At 48.5% G+C, this 22,500-nt stretch overlaps 2 protein-coding genes across 2 annotated transcripts in view; one reads left to right on the top strand and one right to left on the bottom strand.

The window, feature by feature from the left end:
• Positions 1-1,293, bottom strand: part of pvalb7 (parvalbumin 7) — a 12,022-nt gene extending 10,729 nt beyond the window's left edge. Inside the window, exon 1 of the mRNA XM_038967997.1 lies at positions 1,214-1,293. The gene's annotated coding sequence lies outside the window, so the exon portion shown is untranslated. The remainder of the gene's footprint in view (positions 1-1,213) is intronic.
• A 12,587-nt stretch (positions 1,294-13,880) lies between these two features.
• The window catches only part of ncf4 (neutrophil cytosolic factor 4), a 38,226-nt gene continuing 29,606 nt past the window's right edge, over positions 13,881-22,500 (top strand). Inside the window, exons 1-3 of the mRNA XM_039006246.1 lie at positions 13,881-14,090; positions 14,814-14,898; positions 15,141-15,300. Coding sequence (XP_038862174.1) covers positions 14,056-14,090; positions 14,814-14,898; positions 15,141-15,300 — 280 coding nt within the window. The 5' untranslated portion in view covers positions 13,881-14,055. The remainder of the gene's footprint in view (positions 14,091-14,813; positions 14,899-15,140; positions 15,301-22,500) is intronic.

Here is a 22,500-nt window from a genome sequence, read left to right as displayed (position 1 = left end):
TATGATGTATGTGACTATGATGTATGTGAGTATGATGTATGTGAGTATGATGTATGTGAGTATGATGTATGATGTATGTGACTATGATGTATGTGACTATGATGTATGTGAGTATGATGTATGTGAGTATGATGTATGTGAGTATGATGTATGTGAGTATGATGTATGTGAGTATGATGTATGATGTATGTGACTATGATGTATGTGACTATGATGTATGTGAGTATGATGTATGTGAGTATGATGTATGTGACTATGATGTATGTGACTATGATGTATGTGAGTATGATGTATGTGACTATGATGTATGTGACTATGATGTATGTGAGTATGATGTATGTGAGTATGATGTATGTGACTATGATGTATGTGACTATGATGTATGTGAGTATGATGTATGTGAGTATGATGTATGTGAGTATGATGTATGATGTATGTGACTATGATGTATGTGACTATGATGTATGTGACTATGATGTATGATATATTGCACTGGGTAATATTTCAACCTTGACTTCATATAACAGGTGTATGAGTCATGGAGTCGTACATGTCTTGGTTTAAAGTACATACACACACACACACACACACACACACACACACACACACACACACACACACACACACACACACACACACACACACACACACACACACACACACACACACACACACACACACACACACACACACACACACACACACACACACACACTCGTCTTGGTCTACAGTCGCACGTGCAGTCATATTTTGGCTGAGTGGACAGGAGACTGACATCTCCAAGCAGACCATAGAATACTAGAACCATTGTTTTAGGAATATTCTAAGAATGACAAATATCCTGAGCATTCCGTCTGGGTCAGAACTGGGACTTAGAACAGCTGCAGGTTTTATAATGGAATTCTACCAACATCCAGCCATTCAAGAACACAGAATCGCTACACAGAATTGTCTATACATTCTGTATGAATTCACAGCACACTACATATCAACCTGTCCAACACTTCTCAAAACAACAATCCTTTTCTAACACAAGATGACCAAAAACAAACCAATGGAAACTGAATAAAGAACATTCTTTTTCTGCGAGTTTGAACGTCAGGCATTAACTGCAGACCCCAACCAGACAGTATTTGGTTGCAATAATGAATAATAATTATGCATCCAATGAAAACCAATCCCACAACCCAGACCTTTCAATGATCAACCTTACCTGGCTAGTGAGGGACTAGACACGGGAGAGAGAGAGAGATGGAGAGAGTGAAGGAGAGAAAGAGACAGGGGCTGGAGTTGAGATAGGGTAAGAGAGGGGGGTGTCCACTATCAGTCTTATATATCACACACACACACACACACACACACACACATACACACACACACACACACACACACACACACACACACACACACACACACACACACACACACACACACACACACACACACACACACACACACACATGTAGGCACACAAACAGACACGCAAACACACACAGACACACACACATACATACATACATACACAGCATTTATTTTGGGAGAGTATGGGAGAGGGACAGTGGGGTTCAAGACATGACGTACTAACACTGCCCTAGGGTCAGATCACTTTCTCAACATTACTAACCAATCAAACACTACTATTAATAAAACATTTATTTGCTGTCCTCACTATCTACCTCACTATCTACCTCTCTACCTCTCTCCCTCACTATCTACCTCTCTCCCTCACTATCTACCTCTCTCCCTCACTATCTACCTCTCTACATCACTCCCTCACTATCTACCTCTCTCCCTCACTATCTACCTCTCTACCTCTTTCCCTCACTATCTACCTCTCTATCTACCTCTCTACCTCTCTCCCTCACTATCTACCTCTCTACCTCTTTCCCTCACTATCTACCTCACTATCTACCTCTCTACCTCTCTCCCTCACTATCTACCTCTCTCCCTCACTATCTACCTCTCTCCCTCACTATCTACCTCTCTACCTCACTCCCTCACTATCTACCTCTCTCCCTCACTATCTACCTCTCTCCCTCACTATCTACCTCTCTACCTCTTTCCCTCACTATCTACCTCTCTACCGCACTATCTACCTGTCTACCTCTCTCCCTCATTATCTACCTCTATCCCTCACTATCTACCTCTCTCTCTCTCTACCTCACTCCCTACCTCTCTACCTCTATCCCTCACTATCTACCTCTCTCTACCTCTCTCCCTCATTATCTACCTCTCTCCCTCACTATCTACCTCTCTCTCTACCTCACTCCCTCACTATCTACCTCTATCCCTCACTATCTACCTCTCTCTACCTCTCTCCCTCATTATCTACCTCTCTCTCACTCTCTCCCTCTCTCCCTCACTATCTACCTCTCTCTACCTCTCTCCCTCATTATCTACCTCTCTCTCTCACTCTCTCCCTCTCTCCCTCACTATCTCCCTCTCTCCCTCACTATCTCCCTCTCTCCCTCACTATCTACCTCTCTCCCTCACTATCTCTCTCTCTCCCTCACTATCTACCTATCTACCTCTCTCCCTCACTATCTACCTCTCTACCTCACTATCTACCTCTCTACCTCACTATCTACCTCTCTCCCTCACTATCTACCTCTCTCTCTCCCTCTTTCCCTCACTATCTACCTCTCTACCTCTCCCCTCACTCTCTCCCTCTCTCCCTCACTCTCTACCTCTCTCCCTCTCTACCTCTACCTCTCTCCCTCACTCTCTACCTCTCTCCCTCGCTCTCTACCTTCATCTTTCTCTCTCCCCCTTTCTCTCTCTTTCGCTCAAGGCTTCCACATGCTTCGGTTCTGCTGGCGGCTAGCTGAATTTGGCTAGGTGACCCAAATGAGTGTGATCGCATACTCCCTCAAATTAGTATGATTTAATCTAAGATAACTCAAGAAATCAAGTAATCAGAGAAAATACAGCTGACCTTGGTAGCCTGTTTCTACAGTCTGCTTGATAACATGTTTCTACAGTCTGCTTGATAACCTGTATCTTCAGTCTGCTTGATAACATGTTTCTACAGTCTGCTTGATAACATGTTTCTACAGTCTGCTTGGTAGCCTGTTTCTACAGTCTGCTTGATAACATGTTTCTACAGTCTGCTTGGTAGCCTGTTTCTACTGTCTGCTTGATAACATGTTTCTACAGTCTGCTTGATAACATGTTTCTACAGTCTGCTTGATAACATGTTTCTACAGTCTGCTTGATAACATGTTTCTACAGTCTGCTTGATAACATGTTTCTACAGTCTGCTTGATAACATGTTTCTACAGTCTGCTTGGTAGCCTGTTTCTGCAGTCTGCTTGATAACATGTTTCTACAGTCTGCTTGATAACATGTTTCTACAGTCTGCTTGATAACATGTTTCTACAGTCTGCTTGGTAGCCTGTTTCTGCAGTCTGCTTGATAACATGTTTCTACATCCTGCTTGATAACATGTTTCTACAGTCTGCTTGATAACATGTTTCTACAGTCTGCTTGATAACATGTTTCTACAGTCTGCTTGGTAGCCTGTTTCTACTGTCTGCTTGATAACATGTTTCTACAGTCTGCTTGGTAGCCTGTTTCTGCAGTCTGCTTGATAACATGTTTCTGCAGTCTGCTTGGTAGCCTGTTTCTGCAGTCTGCTTGGTATGCTGTTTCAGCAGTCTGCTTGGTAGCCTGTTTCTGCAGTCTGCTTGGTAGCCTGTTTCTGCAGTCTGCTTGGTAGCCTGTTTCTGCAGTCTGCTTGGTAGCCTGTTTCTGCAGTCTGCTTGGTAGCCTGTTTCTGCAGTCTGCTTGGTATGCTGTTTCAGCAGTCTGCTTGGTAGCCTGTTTCTGCAGTCTGCTTGGTAGCCTGTTTCAGCAGTCTGCTTGGTATGCTGTTTCTGCAGTCTGCTTGGTAGCCTGTTTCTACAGTCTGCTTGGTATGCTGTTTCAGCAGTCTGCTTGGTAGCCTGTTTCTGCAGTCTGCTTGGTATGCTGTTTCAGCAGTCTGCTTGGTAGCCTGTTTCTGCAGTCTGCTTGGTAGCCTGTTTCTGCAGTCTGCTTGGTAGCCTGTTTCTGCAGTCTGCTTGGTAGCCTGTTTCAGCAGTCTGCTTGGTATGCTGTTTCTGCAGTCTGCTTGGTAGCCTGTTTCTACAGTCTGCTTGGTATGCTGTTTCAGCAGTCTGCTTGGTAGCCTGTTTCTGCAGTCTGCTTGGTATGCTGTTTCAGCAGTCTGCTTGGTAGCCTGTTTCTGCAGTCTGCTTGGTAGCCTGTTTCTGCAGTCTGCTTGGTAGCCTGTTTCTGCAGTCTGCTTGGTAGCCTGTTTCAGCAGTCTGCTTCTTAGGCTGTTTCTACACCCTCTCTGCCTAGCTGGAAGGAATTGATATAAAATTGTTTATTTACATAATATATACACTACTGTTCAAAAGTTTGGGGTCATTTAGAAATGTCCTTGTTTTTTTTGTCCAGTAAAATAACATCAAATTGATCATAAATACAGTGTAGACATTAACGTTAATGTTGTTAATGACTATTGTAGCTGGAAACGGCAGATTTTTTTAATGGAATAACTACATAGGCGTACAGAGGCCCATTATCAGCAACCGTCACTTCTGTGTTCCAATGGCACGTTGTGTTAGCTAATCCATGTTTATCGTTTTAAAAGGCTAATTGATCATTAGAAAACCCTTTTGCAATTATATTAGCACAGCTGAAAACTGTAGTTCTGATTAAAGAAGCAATAAAACTGGCCTTCTTTAGACTCGTTGAGTATCTGGAGCATCAGCATTTGTGGGTTCGATTACAGGCTCAAAATGGGCAGAAACAAATAACTTTATTCTGAAATAAAAGCTGCAGAAATGCTGTGTACTACTCTCATCACAGAACAGCGCAAACTGCCTCTAACCAGAATAGAAAGAGGAGTGGGAGGCCCCGATGCACAACTGAGCAAGAAGACAAGTACATTAGAGTGTCTAGTTTGAGAAACAGACGCCTCACACGTCCTGGACAGACTCAACTCTCCCTCTATCCTTCTCTACCTGTCTTCTTTATCTCTCCCTCCATCTCCCTCTATCCTTCTCTACCTGTCTTCTTTATCTCTCCCTTCATCTCCCTCTATCCTTCTCTACCTGTCTTCTTTATCTCTCCCTTCATCTCCCTCTATCCTTCTCTACCTGTCTTCTTTATCTCTCCCTTCATCTCCCTCTCTCCTTCTCTACCTGTCTCCTTTATCTCTCCCTTCATCTCCCTCTCTCCTTCTCTACCTGTCTCCTTTATCTCTCCCTTCATCTCCCTCTCTCCCTCTCTACCTGTCTTCTTTATCTCTCCCTTCATCTCCCTCTCTCCTTCTCTACCTGTCTCCTTTATCTCTCCCTTCATCTCCCTCTCTCCCTCTCTACCTGTCTTCTTTATCTCTCCCTCCATCTCCCTCTCTCCTTCTCTACCTGTCTCATTTATCTCTCCCTTCATCTCCCTCTCTCCTTCTCTACCTGTCTTCTTTATCTCTCCCTTCATCTCCCTCTCTCTCCTCTCTACCTGTCTCCTTTATCTCTCCCTCCATCTCCCTCTGTCAATCTGCATCTCTCTCCCAATCTCCCTCTGTCAATCTGTATCTATCCTTTATCTCTCCCTCAAGCTCTTTAAAAGGCTCCCCCTCTCTCACTTCCCCTCATCCCTTGCTTCGTCCTTCTCATCTTCCTCAGACTATATTTATCAGTCTTTCTCGCCAGCTGCTGGCAACCAAGGCCAGAGCTAGATCCATCTCTCTGTGGCTGCTCACTGTCAAAGGTGTGTGTGTGTGTGTGTGTGTGTGTGTGTGTGTGTGTGTGTGTGTGTGTGTGTGTGTGTGTGTGTGTGTGTGTGTGTGTGTGTGTGTGTGTGTGTGTGTGTGTGTGTGTGTGTGTGTGTGTGTGTAATATCCCAGACATACTCCCTATGACACAAAGAGGGAGTCAAAAGCCTGGGCCACAGCCGTCTGTCTGTCTCTCTCCCCACCTCTTTTCCTCTCCCTCTCTCTCTTCATATTGGTTGACCCCCCCTGTTCCTCCTGTTCTGTTCTCTCAGTTTCCCTCCCTCCCTGTCTCCCCCATTCCTTCTCTCTGTTCATCATGCTGTCTCCCCCTCTATTGCATTACCCTGCATCAGCACTTCCTAAAGTATGGACATGCTACAGAGAGGGGAAAAGGAGAGAGAGAGGGAGACAGAGAGACAGAAATAGAGGCGGAAACAGTAACGTAAGTCTGTCTGTGTTAAATAAGGAGACGACGGACCAACGGAAGGATAGAGGGTTAATCAAGGGCAAGGCAGAGACAGAAAGACAGAGTCAACTCATTCTAGAGAGAGAGAGAGAGAAGTGAAAGCAGCTCAGTTTTAAATGGTCCAAGTGCTTTTCAGCAGCAGGTGGAGCGTTACACCCTATGACAGGTGCGATATGGGTTACAACTCAGTGTGTATATTGTGAGCGTGTCTGAGGCTATGCCCTATGGTTTCATATCTTAGTGGACATGTCTGGATTACAATACAAAGCCAAAGCAAATAACATGCCACACACACAGTCTGTCTAACGGGAACACTCGACCGACACGCATGGCACTCGATGTTGAAACTCCGTTACCTTGGTAACATGGAGACCAGAGGGGATGAAGGGAAGAAGAAAGGAGAGAGAGAGAGATCTTGAAGTACAGTATGAGATTGATGTAGCCTACATTGACTGACTGACTGACTCACACACACACACACACACACACACACACACACACACACACACACACACACACACACACACACACACACAGACACACAGACACACAGACACACACACACACACACACACACACACACACACACACACACACACACACACACACACACACACACACACACTAGCTTTTATGGTGTTGCATACTATGTTTAGTATGGGCCCTAAAATCCATACTTCATAATCACAGAACACCATCTACAAAGGAGTTAGAAAAAGTCTAGTTAGAACTGTACATTCTTAGAAAAAAAGGGTTCCAAGAGAGTTCTTTGGCAGTACCCATAGGATAACCCTTTTTGGTTCCAAAAAAGGGTTATCCTTTCCACAAAGGGTTCTACATGGAACCCAAAAGAGTTCTACCTGGAACCAAAATGGTTCTACCTGGAACCAAAACGGGTTGATTAATAGGGTTCTCCTATGGGGACAGGCGAAGAACCCTTTAAGGTTCTACATAGCACCTTTATTTCTAAGAGTGTTCCATTTAAAACATCCTGGGACATAACCTATTGAACACCTCTTAGGTTTTACATTATAACATGTTCTTCTGTAGTAGAATATATTTAGGAATGATTCCATGTTGCCTCCCTTCTCTCCTCTTCTGGGTGTGAAATAATAGTGAACCCCGGCAAAATGTTCTCACTTCTCAGAATTTTTGTTGGTTTACTATTCTAGTGAGGACTTCTGGTACTAAAAAGTATAGTAAAACGCACACACACACACACACACACACACACACACACACACAACACACAACACACAACACACAACACACAACACACACACAGAGCAACTGATGTGACCTTGGTGTTAAATACACACTTGGATGTCTGAAGCTTGGAACAGCCAAGTTATGGGCCTAGTGTGTGTATCTATTATGGGCTTCACCACTTGTGTCCAAATACATATCTACATTTCATCACGGGAGATTTGACACACACACACACACAAACACACACACAAACACACACACACTCGGTTTCAAAGTGTCCGTGTAGTCAGTCGGCCACACAGTATGAGAATAGAGAGGGAATCGATATGTCCTCTGTCATCTCTTTAAATGCCCAGATATTGGCAAGGATATAAGCACACGCACACACATGCATACATGCACACGCATACACACACACACACACACACACACACACACACACACACACACACACACACACACACACACACACACACACACACACATACACACACACACACACACACACACACACACACACACACACACACACACACACACACACACACACACACACACACACACACACACACACACACACACACACACACGTACATGCACACACACACACGCATACATACACTGAGTGTACAAAACAATAAGGACACCTTCCTAATATTGAAGTGTTCCACAGGGATGCTGGCCCATGTTGACTCCAGTGTTCCACAGGGATGCTGGCCCATGTTGACTCCAGTGTTCCACAGGGATGCTGGCCCATGTTGACTCCAGTGTTCCACAGGGATTCTGGCCCATGTTGACTCCAGTGTTCCACAGGGATGCTGGCCCATGTTGACTCCAGTGTTCCACAGGGATTCTGGCCCATGTTGACTCCAGTGTTCCACAGTGTCACAACCTGGCCTCTGTTATATTGATTTTCTTTATTAGTTTAGTTAGGTCAGGGTGTGACATGGGATGTTTGTGTGTTTTGTCTAGTTTAGGGTGTGTGTATTGTTTTGGGGGTTGTGTATAGTGTATGGGGTTGTGTTCAGTATAGAGGTTTAGGAAAGTCTATGGTTGCCTGGTTTGGTTCTCAATCAGAGACAGCTGTTTATTGTTGTCTCTGATTGGGAGCCATATTTAAGGCAGCCATAGGCTTTAGGTGTTGTGGGTAATTGTCTATGTTGTACGTTTGATGCTTGTGTATGCACTTACGTCATTAGCTTCACGGTTGTTTTGTTTAGTTTGTAAGTGTTTAGTTCGTGGTTCATCTTCGTCTAATAAAAGAAGATGTATTTTTCTCACGCTGCGCCTTGGTCCACTCTCTCACCTCAAGACGACCGTGACAGAATTACCCACCAAACCAGGACCAAGCAGCGTGGTAAAAAGCAGCAGCAGCGATGTCAAGACTCCTGGACGTGGGAGGAAATCCTAGACGGGAGAGGACCCTGGGCACAGCCAGGGGAATATCACCGCCCCAAGGCAGAGATGGAGGCAGCACGGCGACACGGTAGGAAGCCCGAGAGACAGCCCAAAAAAATTCTTGGGGGGGGGGGCACTTGGAGCAGTCGGCGAAGTTGAGGGGTGAGTCTGAGATTGTCGAGGAGTTATTGGACAGATTGGAGGAGAGTGAATGAAGGGGAGATTATGAGACATTCGAGGAGTTGTTGACGAAATTGGAGGAGAGTGAAGAGAGAGAGCTGTTGGTTTGACAGAGTATGCATGGCATTCTCCCTGAGGAGCGTGTTAGCTGTCCGATGCCACCTGTGTCAGTTCCTCGTACTCAGCCTGAAACTTGTGTTAAAGTTCCGGAAGATTTGATGCCGGCTATACACACCAGGTCTCCAGTACACCTTCACAACCCGGTGTGTCCTGTTCCTGCTTCTTGCACTCATCCTGAGAAGCGTGTCCCCAGCCCGGTACCACCAGTTCCGGCACCACGCACTAGGCCTAATGTGCGTCTCCAGAGCCCTGTATGCACTGTTCCTGCTCCCCGCACTAGCCTTGAGGTGCGTGTCTCCAGCCCATTACCACCAGTGCCTACACCACGCACCAAGCCTCCTGTACGCCTCCAGAGTCCTGTGCGTCCTGTTGTTGCTCTCCGCACTAGCCTGAAGGTGCGTGTCCTTAGCCCGGTACCTCCAGTTCCGGCACCACGCACCAGGCCTACAGTGCGCCTCAGCCGGCCAGAGTCTGCCGTCCGCCCAGCGGCGCCTGAACTGCCCGTCTGCCCAGCGGCGCCTGAACTGCCTGTCTGCCCAACGCCGTCAGAGCTGCCCGTCTGTCTCGAGCCGTCAGAGCTGCCCGTCTGTCCCGAGCCATCAGAGCTGCCCATCTGTCCCGAGCCGTCAGAGCTGCCCGTCTGTCCCGAGCCGTCAGAGCTACCCGTCTGACCCGAGCTACCCGTCTGACCCTAGCCGTCAGAGCTGCCCGTCTGTCCCGAGCCGTCAGAGCTGCCCGTCTGTCCCGAGCCATCAGAGCTGCCCGTCTGTCCCGAGCCGTCAGAGCTGCCCGTCTGTCCCGAGCCGTCAGAGCTGCCCGTCTGTCCCGAGCCGTCAGAGCTGCCCGTCTGTCCCGAGCCGTCAGAGCTGCCCGTCTGTCCCGAGCCGTCAGAGCTGCCCGTCTGTCCCGAGCCGTCAGAGCTGCCCGTCTGTCCCGAGCCGTCAGAGCTGCCCGTCTGTCCCGAGCCGCTAGAGCCGTCCGCCAGACAGGATCAGCCAGAGCCGTCCGCCAGACAGGATCAGCCAGAGCCGTCCGCCAGCCATGACCAGCCAGAGCCGTCCGCCAGCCATGACCAGCCAGAGCCGTCAGCCAGCCATGACCAGCCAGAGCCGTCCGCCAGCCATGACCAGCCAGAGCCGTCAGCCAGCCATGACCAGCCAGAGCCGTCAGCCAGCCATGACCAGCCAGAGCCGTCAGCCAGCCATGACCAGCCAGAGCCGTCAGCCAGCCATGACCAGCCAGAGCCGTCAGCCAGCCATGACCAGCCAGAGCCGTCAGCCGTCCGCCAGACAGGATCAGCCAGAGCCGTCCGCCAGACAGGATCAGCCAGAGCCGTCCGCCAGACAGGATCAGCCAGAGCCGTCAGTCAGCCAGGATCCGCCAGAGCCAGCCAGCCAGGATCCGCCAGAGCCGTCAGTCAGCCAGGATCCGCCAGAGCCATCTGCCAGTCCGGAGCTGCCCCTCAGTCCAGTGGCGCCCTCTGGGATGGTATTCAGTCCGGGACTCGCCGTTCCAGAGGCGCCACCAAAGCGGGTAGTGACTATGGTGGAGGGGGGTCCACGTCCCGCACCCGAGCCGCCGCCATAGGAAGGCCCACCCGGACCCTCCCCTTCTGTGTCAGGTTTTGCGGCCGGAGTCCGCACCTTTGGGGGGGGGGTACTGTCACAACCTGGCCTCTGTTATATTGATTTTCTTTATTAGTTTAGTTAGGTCAGGGTGTGACATGGGATGTTTGTGTGTTTTGTCTAGTTTAGGGTGTGTGTATTGTTTTGGGGGTTGTGTATAGTGTATGGGGTTGTGTTCAGTATAGAGGTTTAGGAAAGTCTATGGTTGCCTGGTTTGGTTCTCAATCAGAGACAGCTGTTTATTGTTGTCTCTGATTGGGAGCCATATTTAAGGCAGCCATAGGCTTTAGGTGTTGTGGGTAATTGTCTATGTTGTACGTTTGATGCTTGTGTATGCACTTACGTCATTAGCTTCACGGTTGTTTGTTGTTTTGTTTAGTTTGTAAGTGTTTAGTTCGTGGTTCATCTTCGTCTAATAAAAGAAGATGTATTTTTCTCACGCTGCGCCTTGGTCCAATCTCTCACCTCAAGACGACCGTGACACACAGGGATGCTGGCCCATGTTGACTCCAGTGTTCCACAGGGATTCTGGCCCATGTTGACTCCAGTGTTCCACAGGGATGCTGGCCCATGTTGACTCCAGTGCTTCCCACAGTTGTGTCAAGTTGGCTGGATGTCCTTTTGGTGGTGGACCATTCTTGATTCACACGGGAAACTGTTGAGCGTGAAATACCCAGCAGCGTTGCAGTTCTTGACACAAACCGGTGCGTCTGGCACCTACTACCATACTCCGTTCAAAGGCACTTAAATATTTGGTCTTGCCCATAATCGCTCTGAATGGCACACATGCAATCCATGTCTCAATTGACTCAAGGCTTAAAAATGATTATTTAACATGTCTCTTCTCCTTCATCTACACTGATTGAAGTGGATTTAATAAGTGACAGGGATCTTACTTTCACCTGGTGTCCTTAATGTTTTGTACATTCAGTGTACACTGCTGACTGTTCCCTCTACAAGATGCCTGAATAACTGATGTAGATATGCAGTTAGGAGATGGACATTCTGACTATGTACTTTGGTAAAGTGACTTTCTCTCTCTCTTTCTCCCCCTCTCTCTTTCTCTCCCCTCTCTCTTCCCCCTCTTTCTCTCCCCCTCTCTCTTTCTCCCTCCCCCCTCTCTCTTTCCCTCTCCCCTCTCTCTTTCTGCCCCCCCTCTCTTTCCCCCCTATCTTTTTCTCAAAGAAAGGGGAATATTATGGTTGCGTCCCACATGGCACCATATTCCCTATTTAGTGTACTACTTTTGACCAGAACCCATATAGCCAATGGGAAAATTTCAATTGCATACTCCTCACTTCCTCTCTCTTCGTCTCCTACTCAAAACCCATTGGATAGGAAATCCAGAGGTCCCTACCCTCTGACCTTCTCCTCCAATGGGGTTTGAGAAGGAGACGAGGAGAGAGGATGTGAGGAGTATGCAACTGAGATCTTCCCTATGTAATTCGCCTAATGCCCTCCTCTACTACTCTCTTACACCCTCCTCTACCCTTTACTGCTCTCTTCTACTCTCTTACACCCTCCTCTACCCTGTTCTACTCTCTTACACCCTCCTCTACCCTGTTCTACCCTTTACTGGTCTCTTCTAACCTCTACTACTCTCTTACACCCTCCTCTACCCTGTTCTACCCTTTACTGCTCTCTTCTAACCTCTACTGCTCTCTTACACCCTCCTCTACCATTTACTGCTCTCTTCTAACCTCTACTGCTCTCTTACACCCTCCTCTACCCTGTTCTACCCGTTACTGCTCTCTTCTAACCTCTACTGCTCTCTTACACCCTCCTCTACCCTGTTCTACCCTTTACTGCTCTCTTCTAACCTCTACTACTCTCTTACACCCTCCTCTACCATTTACTGCTCTCTTCTAACCTCTACTGCTCTCTTACACCCTCCTCTACCCTGTTCTACCCTTTACTGCTCTCTTCTAACCTCTACTGCTCTCTTACACCCTCCTCTACCCTGTTCTACCCTTTACTGCTCTCTTCTAACCTCTACTGCTCTCTTACACCCTCCTCTACCCTGTTCTACCCGTTACTGCTCTCTTCTAACCTCTACTGCTCTCTTACACCCTCCTCTACCCTGTTCTACCCTTTACTGCTCTCTTCTAACCTCTACTACTCTCTTACACCCTCCTCTACCATTTACTGCTCTCTTCTAACCTCTACTGCTCTCTTACACCCTCCTCTACCCTGTTCTACCCTTTACTGCTCTCTTCTAACCTCTACTACTCTCTTACACCCTCCTCTACCATTTACTGCTCTCTTCTAACCTCTACTGCTCTCTTACACCCTCCTCTACCCTGTTCTACCCTTTACTGCTCTCTTCTAACCTCTACTGCTCTCTTACACCCTCCTCTACCCTGTTCTACCCTTTACTGCTCTCTTCTAACCTCTACTGCTCTCTTACACCCTCCTCTACCCTGTTCTACCCTTTACTGCTCTCTTCTAACCTCTACTGCTCTCTTACACCCTCTTCTACCCTGTTCTACCCTTTACTGCTCTCTTCTAACCTCTACTGCTCTCTTCGCTGACATCTAGTGAAAAGGAATCGACTTTACGTGTTGCAACTGGGCCAAAGGCCTCCGATTAGATGGTGCTGCAAAGGGGCTGCGTAAAAATGATCTTCAACGGATCCCTTTCCTCCTCACCCTTCCTTTATTATGAAGGCGGATTTAAGAACAGGTGCGAGGCTAAGCATTCTATCTGGAGAAAACAGAAGACATTTACAACATACATGGTCCATTTATCAATTAGTGGCTATTTTACTCTGCCAGTCGCATGATTGTACAATGCCTGATTTTGCCAGTTGCATTGTAATTGACATACTTTTCAAGCTTGTACGAACCCACACAATAGTCGAGAGAGCAATAGTGAGAGAGGGATATATATATATATATATATATGTGTTTTAACCTATTTTAACCTAGCAAGTTTACATCTGCATCATGACCATTTAGTCTATTTGATTTGATTCTCTGTTGAGAGGCTCGAGAACAACAAGACAACTGTTTCCCTCCCCATCCACCTCAGCAAACTTCAGAAACGGGCGCTGCGTGTAGCCTAATCATTTTGGGGAACTTGATTTTGGCTTCCTGATTGCACACGTTCCGCTCTGTCGCCTGTTTGCGCCTACTGATCGCGTTCGTTCCGCTCCATGAAACCGCTGTGCGAGTCTGTAGCAGATTTTCAGTTCAGGTTTCTGTTAATCGAAGGAGGGTTGAAGTGAGGTGCGACTGTGTTGTGATAAATCTATCAGAAAGTTCCATTCTTCAATCGGCCCGGTCTCCATCAACATGTCGTCGCTTCCCAAGCAACTACGAGACGAGAGGTGAGTTATGAGGCCAGTGGTAACAGCGGTTGTTGAAAGCAGCATAGGACTATTATGAAATGTGAACTTCTGCATCCAGCACGGTTGTTAATGTATTTTACCCCTTATTTTACCTGTTAAATTGACTGAGAAGTGAGAAGATGGGGGATGAATGAGCCAATTGGAAACTGGGGAAGATTAGGTGGCCATGATGGTATGAGGGCCAAATTGGGTATTTAGCCAGTAACTAGGCAATAGAATAGTAACAGCGAAGCTATTTCCCCTTTTATCTGTGGTAGTAGCCTATTCTTCTATAGTGTATGCTGCGCGTTTCCAATCTTTCTAGAATAGTCATCTGTCACGATTGTGAATTTGAAACTAAACTAAATTCCACAATAGTCAACAGAGTGGCTCGTTTTGCAACATTCCCCCTACATAAATGCGTGTGTGTACGCTATGACGCGTGTTTCCTCGCATCACAGGTGCTGTGTGTGTGTGTGTGTGTGAGTGAGTGAGAGTTCTCGGTGCCATGAAGGCCTGCAATTTAATCTACATCAGCCTGCGGTCGGACGGCTCTAACCTGTCTGATATGTTGCTGAACTTATATAACCCCCAGGGTTCTGTCCCAGCCCAGGGTTGAATATATTAGTGACGTCATACAGCACGCCTTGAAGCTGCACGTCACCCAAGCATTTGTTTACTTCTTAGTTCTCCTCTCCTCCTCTCCTTCCTTCTCTCGCTCAGTGATTTTGACCAGCTTCCACACAACATTCCCATCAGTGCCACCATCGCAGACATTGAGGAGAAAAAGGGCTTCATCCACTATTATGTAAGTATGTCTCTGTATGCGTGGTTAACAGTACACTGACCACACAACGCACTGGTGACAATGGTGAGAACGTTTTAAACGCTAAAAATGGTGTGAAAAGCATCTCAAAAGCTCATGTAAGAATTCTCTCTCCCATCTTCCTCCCTCCCTCCCTCCCACTCTCCTCCTCTGCCCTTCCCTCTCTCCCTGCTCTCCTCCCATCTCTCTCTCCCCTCCTCCTCCCCCACCCTCTCTCCCGGCAGCGTTTTGTGATGGAGGTAAGGACCAGAGGTGGTAGTAAGTACCTGGTCTACCGGAGGTACAGCCAGTTCTTCAACCTGCACAGTGAGCTGGAGCTGAAGTATTCACCTGGAGACCAGGACATACCTGGACCTAACACCTGCAGGCTGCCCACCCTGCCTGGTGAGAGGGGCTGGGGGCTGGAGGGGTGGGCAGCTCAGTGAGAGGGGCTGGGGGCTGGAGGGGTGGGCAGCTCAGTGAGAGGGGCTGGGGGCTGGAGGGGTGGGCAGCTCAGTGAGAGGGGCTGGGGGATGGAGGGGTGGGCAGCTCAGTGAGAGGGGCTGGGGGCTGGAGGGGTGGGCAGCTCAGTGAGAGGGGCTGGGGGCTGGAGGGGTGGGCAGCTCAGTGAGAGGGGCTGGGGGCTGGAGGGGTGGGCAGCTCAGTGTGAGGGGCTGGGGGCTGGAGGGGTGGGCAGCTCAGTGAGAGGGGCTGGGGGATGGAGGGGTGGGCAACTCAGTGAGAGGGGATGGAGGGGTGGGCAGCTCAGTGAGAGGGGCTGGGGGCTGGAGGGGTGGGCAGCTCAGTGAGAGGGGCTGGGGGATGGAGGGGTGGGCAGCTCAGTGAGAGGGGCTGGGGGCTGGAGGGGTGGGCAGCTCAGTGAGAGGGGCAGGGGGCTGGAGGGGTGGGCAGCTCAGTGAGAGGGGCTGGGGGCTGGAGGGGTGGGCAGCTCAGTGTGAGGGGCTGGGGGCTGGAGGGGTGGGCAGCTCAGTGAGAGGGGCTGGGGGATGGAGGGGTGGGCAGCTCAGTGAGAGGGGATGGAGGGGTGGGCAGCTCAGTGAGAGGGGCTGGGGGCTGGAGGGGTGGGCAGCTCAGTGAGAGGGGCTGGGGGCTGGAGGGGTGGGGAGCTCAGTGAGAGGGGCTGGGGGCTGGAGGGGTGGGCAGCTCAGTGAGAGGGGCTGGGGGCTGGAGGGGTGGGCAGCTCAGTGAGAGGGGCTGGGGGATGGAGGGGTGGGCAGCTCAGTGAGAGGGGCTGGGGGCTGGAGGGGTGGGCAGCTCAGTGAGAGGGGCTGGGGGCTGGAGGGGTGGGCAGCTCAGTGCGAGGGGGCTGGGGGCTGGAGGGGTGGGGTGCTCAGTGAGAGGGGCTGGGGGCTGGAGGGGTGGGCAGCTCAGTGAGAGGGGCTGGGGGCTGGAGGGGTGGGCAGCTCAGTGAGAGGGGATGGAGGCTGGAGGGGTGGGGAGCTCAGTGAGAGGGGCTGGGGGCTGGAGGGGTGGGGAGCTCAGTGAGAGGGGCTGGGGGCTGGAGGGGTGGGCAGCTCAGTGCGAGGGGGCTGGGGGCTGGAGGGGTGGGGAGCTCAGTGAGAGGGGCTGGGGGCTGGAGGGGTGGGCAGCTCAGTGTGAGGAGCTGGGGGCTGGAGGGGTGGGCAGCTCAGTGCGAGGGGGCTGGGGGCTGGAGGGGTGGGGTGCTCAGTGAGAGGGGCTGGGGGCTGAAGGGGTGGGGTGCTCAGTGAGAGGGGCTGGGGGGCTGGGGGCTGGAGGGGTGGGCAGCTCAGTGCGAGGGGCTGGGGGCTGGAGGGGTGGGCAGCTCAGTGCGAGGGGGCTGGGGGCTGGAGGGGTGGGGTGCTCAGTGAGAGGGGCTGGGGGCTGGAGGGGTGGGGTGCTCAGTGAGAGGGGCTGGGGGCTGGAGGGGTGGGCAGCTCAGTGTGTGTGTGTACACGTTATGTGTATGCCGTTGGGTGTGTCCTTGTACATGAATGTTCGGTGTGCGTTACGTAAAAATATAATTCACCCTGTCATAGTTCACTTCTCTCCTGGGGGTAAGAATACCTGGCATTGTGTAAAACACAGATAGACCAGGACTCCTATTCCCTCTCTGTGTTAACACCATATCAGATAGACCAGGACTCCTATTCCCTCTCTGTGTTAACACCATATCAGATAGACCAGGACTCCTATTCCCTCTCTGTATTAACACCATATCAGATAGACCAGGACTCCTATTCCCTCTCTGTGTTAACACCATATTAGATGGAACAGGACTCCTATTCCCTCTCTGTATTAACACCATATCAGATAGACCAGGACTCCTATTCCCTCTCTGAATTAACACCATATCAGATAGAACAGGACTCCTATTCCCTCTCTGTATTAACACCATATCAGATAGACCAGGACTCCTATTCCCTCTCCGTATTAACACCATATCAGATAGAACAGGACTCCTAATCCCTCTCTGTATTAACACCATATCAGATAGAACAGGACTCCTATTCCCTCTCTGTATTAACACCATATCAGATAGACCAGGACTCCAATTCCCTCTCTGTATTAACACCATACCAGATAGACCAGGACTCCTATTCCCTCTCTGTATTAACACCATATCAGATAGACCAGGACTCCTATTCCCTCTCTGTATTAACACCATATCAGATAGACCAGGACTCCTATTCCCTCTCTGTATTAACACCATACCAGATAGACCAGGACTCCTATTCCCTCTCTGTATTAACACCATATCAGATAGACCAGGACTCCTATTCCCTCTCTGTATTAACACCATACCAGATAGACCAGGACTCCTATGTGTTAACACCATATCAGATAGACCAGGACTCCTATTCCCTCTCTGTATTAACACCATATCAGATAGACCAGGACTCCTATTCCCTTCTGTATTAACACCATATCAGATAGACCAGGACTCCTATTCCCTTCTGTATTAACACCATATCAGATAGACCAGGACTCCTATGTGTTAACACCATATCAGATAGACCAGGACTCCTATTCCCTCTCTGTATTAACACCATATCAGATAGACCAGGACTCCTATTCCCTTCTGTATTAACACCATATCAGATAGACCAGGACTCCTATTCCCTTCTGTATTAACACCATATCAGATAGACCAGGACTCCTATGTGTTAACACCATATCAGATAGACCAGGACTCCTATTCCCTCTCTGTATTAACACCATATCAGATAGACCAGGACTCCTATTCCCTTCTGTATGAACACCATATCAGATAGACCAGGACTTCTATTCCTTCTCTGTATTAACACCATATCAGATAGACCAGGACTCCTATTTCCTTCTGTATTAACACCATATCAGATAGACCAGGACTTCTATTCCTTCTCTGTATTAACACCATATCAGATAGACCAGGACTTCTATTCCCTCTCTGTATTAACACCATATCAGATAGACCAGGACTCCTATTCCCTCTCTGTATTAACACCATACCAGATAGACCAGGACTCCTATTCCCTCTCTGTATTAACACCATATCAGATAGACCAGGACTCCTATTCCCTCTCTGTATTAACACCATATCAGATAGACCAGGACTCCTATTCCCTCTCTGTATTAACACCATACCAGATAGACCAGGACTCATATTCCCTCTCTGTATTAACACCATATCAGATAGACCAGGACTCCTATTCCCTCTCTGTATTAACACCATACCAGATAGACCAGGACTCCTATTCCCTTCTGTATTAACACCATATCAGATAGACCAGGACTCCTATTCCCTTCTGTATTAACACCATATCAGATAGACCAGGACTCCTATTCCCTCTCTGTATTAACACCATATCAGGTAGACCAGGACTCCTATTCCCTCTCTGTATTAACACCATATCAGGTAGACCAGGACTCCTATTTCCTCTCTGTATTAACACCATATCAGATAGACCAGGACTCCTATTCCCTCTCTGTATTAACACCATATCAGATAGACCAGGACTCCTATTCCCTCTCTGTATTAACACCATATCAGATAGACCAGGACTCCTATTCCCTTCTGTATTAACACCATATCAGATAGACCAGGACTCCTATTCCCTCTCTGTATTAACACCATATCAGGTAGACCAGGACTCCTATTTCCTCTCTGTATTAACACCATATCAGATAGACCAGGACTCCTATTCCCTCTCTGTATTAACACCATATCAGATAGACCAGGACTCCTATTCCCTCTCTGTATTAACACCATATCAGATAGACCAGGACTCCTATTCCCTCTCTGTGTTAACACCATATCAGATAGACCAGGACTCCTATTCCCTCTCTGTATTAACACCATATCAGATAGACCAGGACTCATATTCCCTCTCTGTATTAACATCATATCAGATAGACCAGGACTCCTATTATCTCTGTATTAACACCATATCAGATAGACCAGGACTCCTATTCTCTCTGTATTAACACCATATCAGATAGACCAGGACTCCTATTCCCTCTCTGTGTTAACACCATATCAGATAGACCAGGACTCCTATTCCCTCTCTGTATTAACACCATATTAGATAGACCAGGACTCCTATTCCCTCTCTGTATTAACACCATATCAGATAGACCAGGACTCCTATTCCCTCTCTCTGTGTTACTGGATATTATGAAGACTCAGTCAGTCCAAACCCTTTTACTTTATTCAGCATTTACACACACACACACACACACACACACACACACACACACACACACACACACACACACACACACACACACACACACACACACACACACACACACACACACACACACAGAAGTTACACAGTCTGATTAATTCAGAGGGAGAAATAAGACATATTCTGAATGACATTGAAATGAAACAGGAAAGGACAATTTAAAAGGATGGATGATGTGGAGGGAGGAGAGATTAACCCCTTAATCCCTGGAGCGAGCCAGGGTTAACCAATTCAAAGACAGAAAGTGAGAGAGAGTGAGAGAGAGCGAGCGAGCCAGGGATTAGCCAATTCAAAGACTGAGTGAGAGTGAGTGAGTGAGAGTGATCGAACCAGGGATTAGCCAATTCAAAGAGAGAGACAGAGAGAGAGAGAGAGAGAGAGAGTGAAAGACAGACAGAGAGAGATTGAAAGATAGACAGACAGAGAAAGTGAAAGAGAGACAGAGAGAGTGAAAGACAGACAGAGAGAGAGAGAGTGAAAGACAGACGGACAGAGAGAGAGAGAAAGACATCTCGTTCCTATAAATACATTGTTACAAGGCTGTTACTGATTAGGCTACAATAGCTCTGAGCATCGTTGCCAATAAAGATTTATGACTTTGAATGGGGACGACGACCATCGATTGGACAGAGGCTGACAGTCTCTCTCCTCTATATGTCTGTCTCTCCTTCTCTATATGTCTGTCTCTCCGACTCTATATGTCTGTCTCTCCTTCTCTATATGTCTGTCTCTCCGACTCTATATGTCTGTCTCTCCGACTCTGTATGTCTGTCTCTCCTTCTCTATATGTCTGTCTCCCCTTCTCTATATGTCTGTCTCTCCGACTCTATATGTCTGTCTCTCCGACTCTAATGGTCTGTCTCTCCTTCTCTATATGTCTGTCTCCCCTTCTCTATATGTCTGTCTCTCCTTCTCTATATGTCTGTCTCTCCGACTCTATATGTCTCTCTCGCCTTCTCTGTCTGTCTCTCATCTCTTTTCTCTCTATCCAAACAGTTGGATGTCTGCCAAGAGTGAATACCTGTTTTACAGCATAATTAGTGTCTCTCTGCAGGTGGACACTAGAAAACAAGGATTTTTTTGTTCTCTCTCTCTCTCTCTCTCTCTCTCTCTCTCTTCCCTCTCTCTTCTCTCTCTTCTCTCTCTCTCTTCTCTCTCTCTCTCTCTCTCTCTCTCTCTTCCCTCTCTCTTCCCTCTCTCTTCCCTCTCTCTTCCCTCTCTCTTCCCTCTCTCTTCCCTCTCTCTTCCCTCTCTCTCACTCTCTTCCCTCTCTCTTCTCTCTCTTCTCTCTTCTCTCTCTCTCTCTCTCTCTCTCTCTCTCTCTCTCTCTCTCTCTCTCTCTTCCCTCTCTCTCACTCTCTTCCCTCTCTCTTCTCTCTCTCTCTCTCTTCCCTCTCTCTTCTCTCTCTCTCTCTCTCTCTCTCTTCCCTCTCTCTTCCCTCTCTCTTCTCTCTCTCTCTCTTCCCTCTCTCTCTCTCTCTTCCCTCTCTCTCACTCTCTTCCCTCTCTCTTCTCTCTCTTCTCTCTTCTCTCTCTCTCTCTCTCTCTCTCTCTCTCTCTCTCTCTCTCCCATCTCTCGCTCTGTCTCTCTCTCTCTCTTCTCTCTCTCTCTCTCTCTCTCTCTCTCTCTCTCTCTCTCTCTCTCTCTCTCTCCCCTCTCTCGCTCTGTCTCTCTCTCTCTCTTCTCTCTCTTCTCTCTCTCTCTCTCTCTCTCCCCTCTCTCGCTCTGTCTCGATCTCTCTCTCATCCATCTATGTTTTCCTCCCTCCTTCCATCACTCACTAACTTTTTCTCTCTCTCTCTCTCTCTCCTCTCCACCCTTCCCTATTTCCTTCACCCCCCCACCCCCACTCTCTCTCTCCCAATGTTATGTTCTGTTCTGTACTCTCACAGTAACATAATGGAGATGAAGACTCTAAAGTCCAGAGAGAGAGTTACAGTAGAGGACTGTCAGTGAAGTCTCTCTCTCTCTCACACACACACACACACATACACACACACTTGGGCACGTGCCGTTTAAGCTCCCAAACGGACGGCTTTTAAATGTAGACATTGGCTTAATGATGATCATGGAACTAATCATCAGTTCTCTCTATCTCCATTCAAATGAAAAGAAAAGAGAGATGGAGCCAGAGAATGAGGGATGGAGGGAGGGAGAGAGACAGAAAGAGATGGAGCCAGAGGGAGAAAGATGGAGAGAGACAGAGAGAGATGGAGAGAGATGGAGTCGGTGGGAAAGAGATGGAGAGAGATGGAGAGAGACAGAGAGAGATGGAAAGAGATGGAGAGAGACAGAGAGAGATGGAGTCAGAGGGAGAAAGATGGCGAGAGACAGAGATGGAGAAAGATAGAGCCAGAGGGAGAGTGATGGTGGGAGATAGAGATGATCACAGTCATTAGATGGGGCTAAATTAGTTTTCCCTCCCTCCCTCCCTCCCTGTCTCCCTCCCTGTCTCCCTCCCTCCCTCCCTCCCTCCCTCCCTCCCTCCCTCCCTCCCTCCCTCCCTCCCTCCCTCCCTCCCTCCCTCCCTCCCTCCCTCCCTCCCTCTCTCCCTGTCTCCCTCCCTCCCTGTCTCCCTCCCTGTCTCCCTCCCTGTCTCTCTGTCTCTGTCTTCTTTCCATCTCTCCCTCCCTCCATCTCCCCCCCACTTTCTCTTTCTGTCCTCCTCCCCTCTCGCTCTCTCTCTCTCTCCCTCTAAATGAGTTTTAGCAGCAGAGGGAAATAGCCGAGGCTGAATCTAATGTAGAACGTTACAATTGGAGCACAGAAGAACTTCAGGGGGGTGTTCTAAATGTTAATAATTCTATTCAGCTACAAGTTCTAGGTGACATTCAGTTGGGCCTAGTTGTACTGTGTGTTCTGAGTATCTCAGATAGCCGTTGGTTGGACAGTCAT

This window comes from Salvelinus namaycush, chromosome 2 (genome assembly GCF_016432855.1).
Source record: "Salvelinus namaycush isolate Seneca chromosome 2, SaNama_1.0, whole genome shotgun sequence".
NCBI lineage: Eukaryota > Metazoa > Chordata > Actinopteri > Salmoniformes > Salmonidae > Salvelinus > Salvelinus namaycush.
Note: the sequence above shows the minus strand (reverse complement) of the source record. Positions and strands in the feature narration are given on the sequence as shown.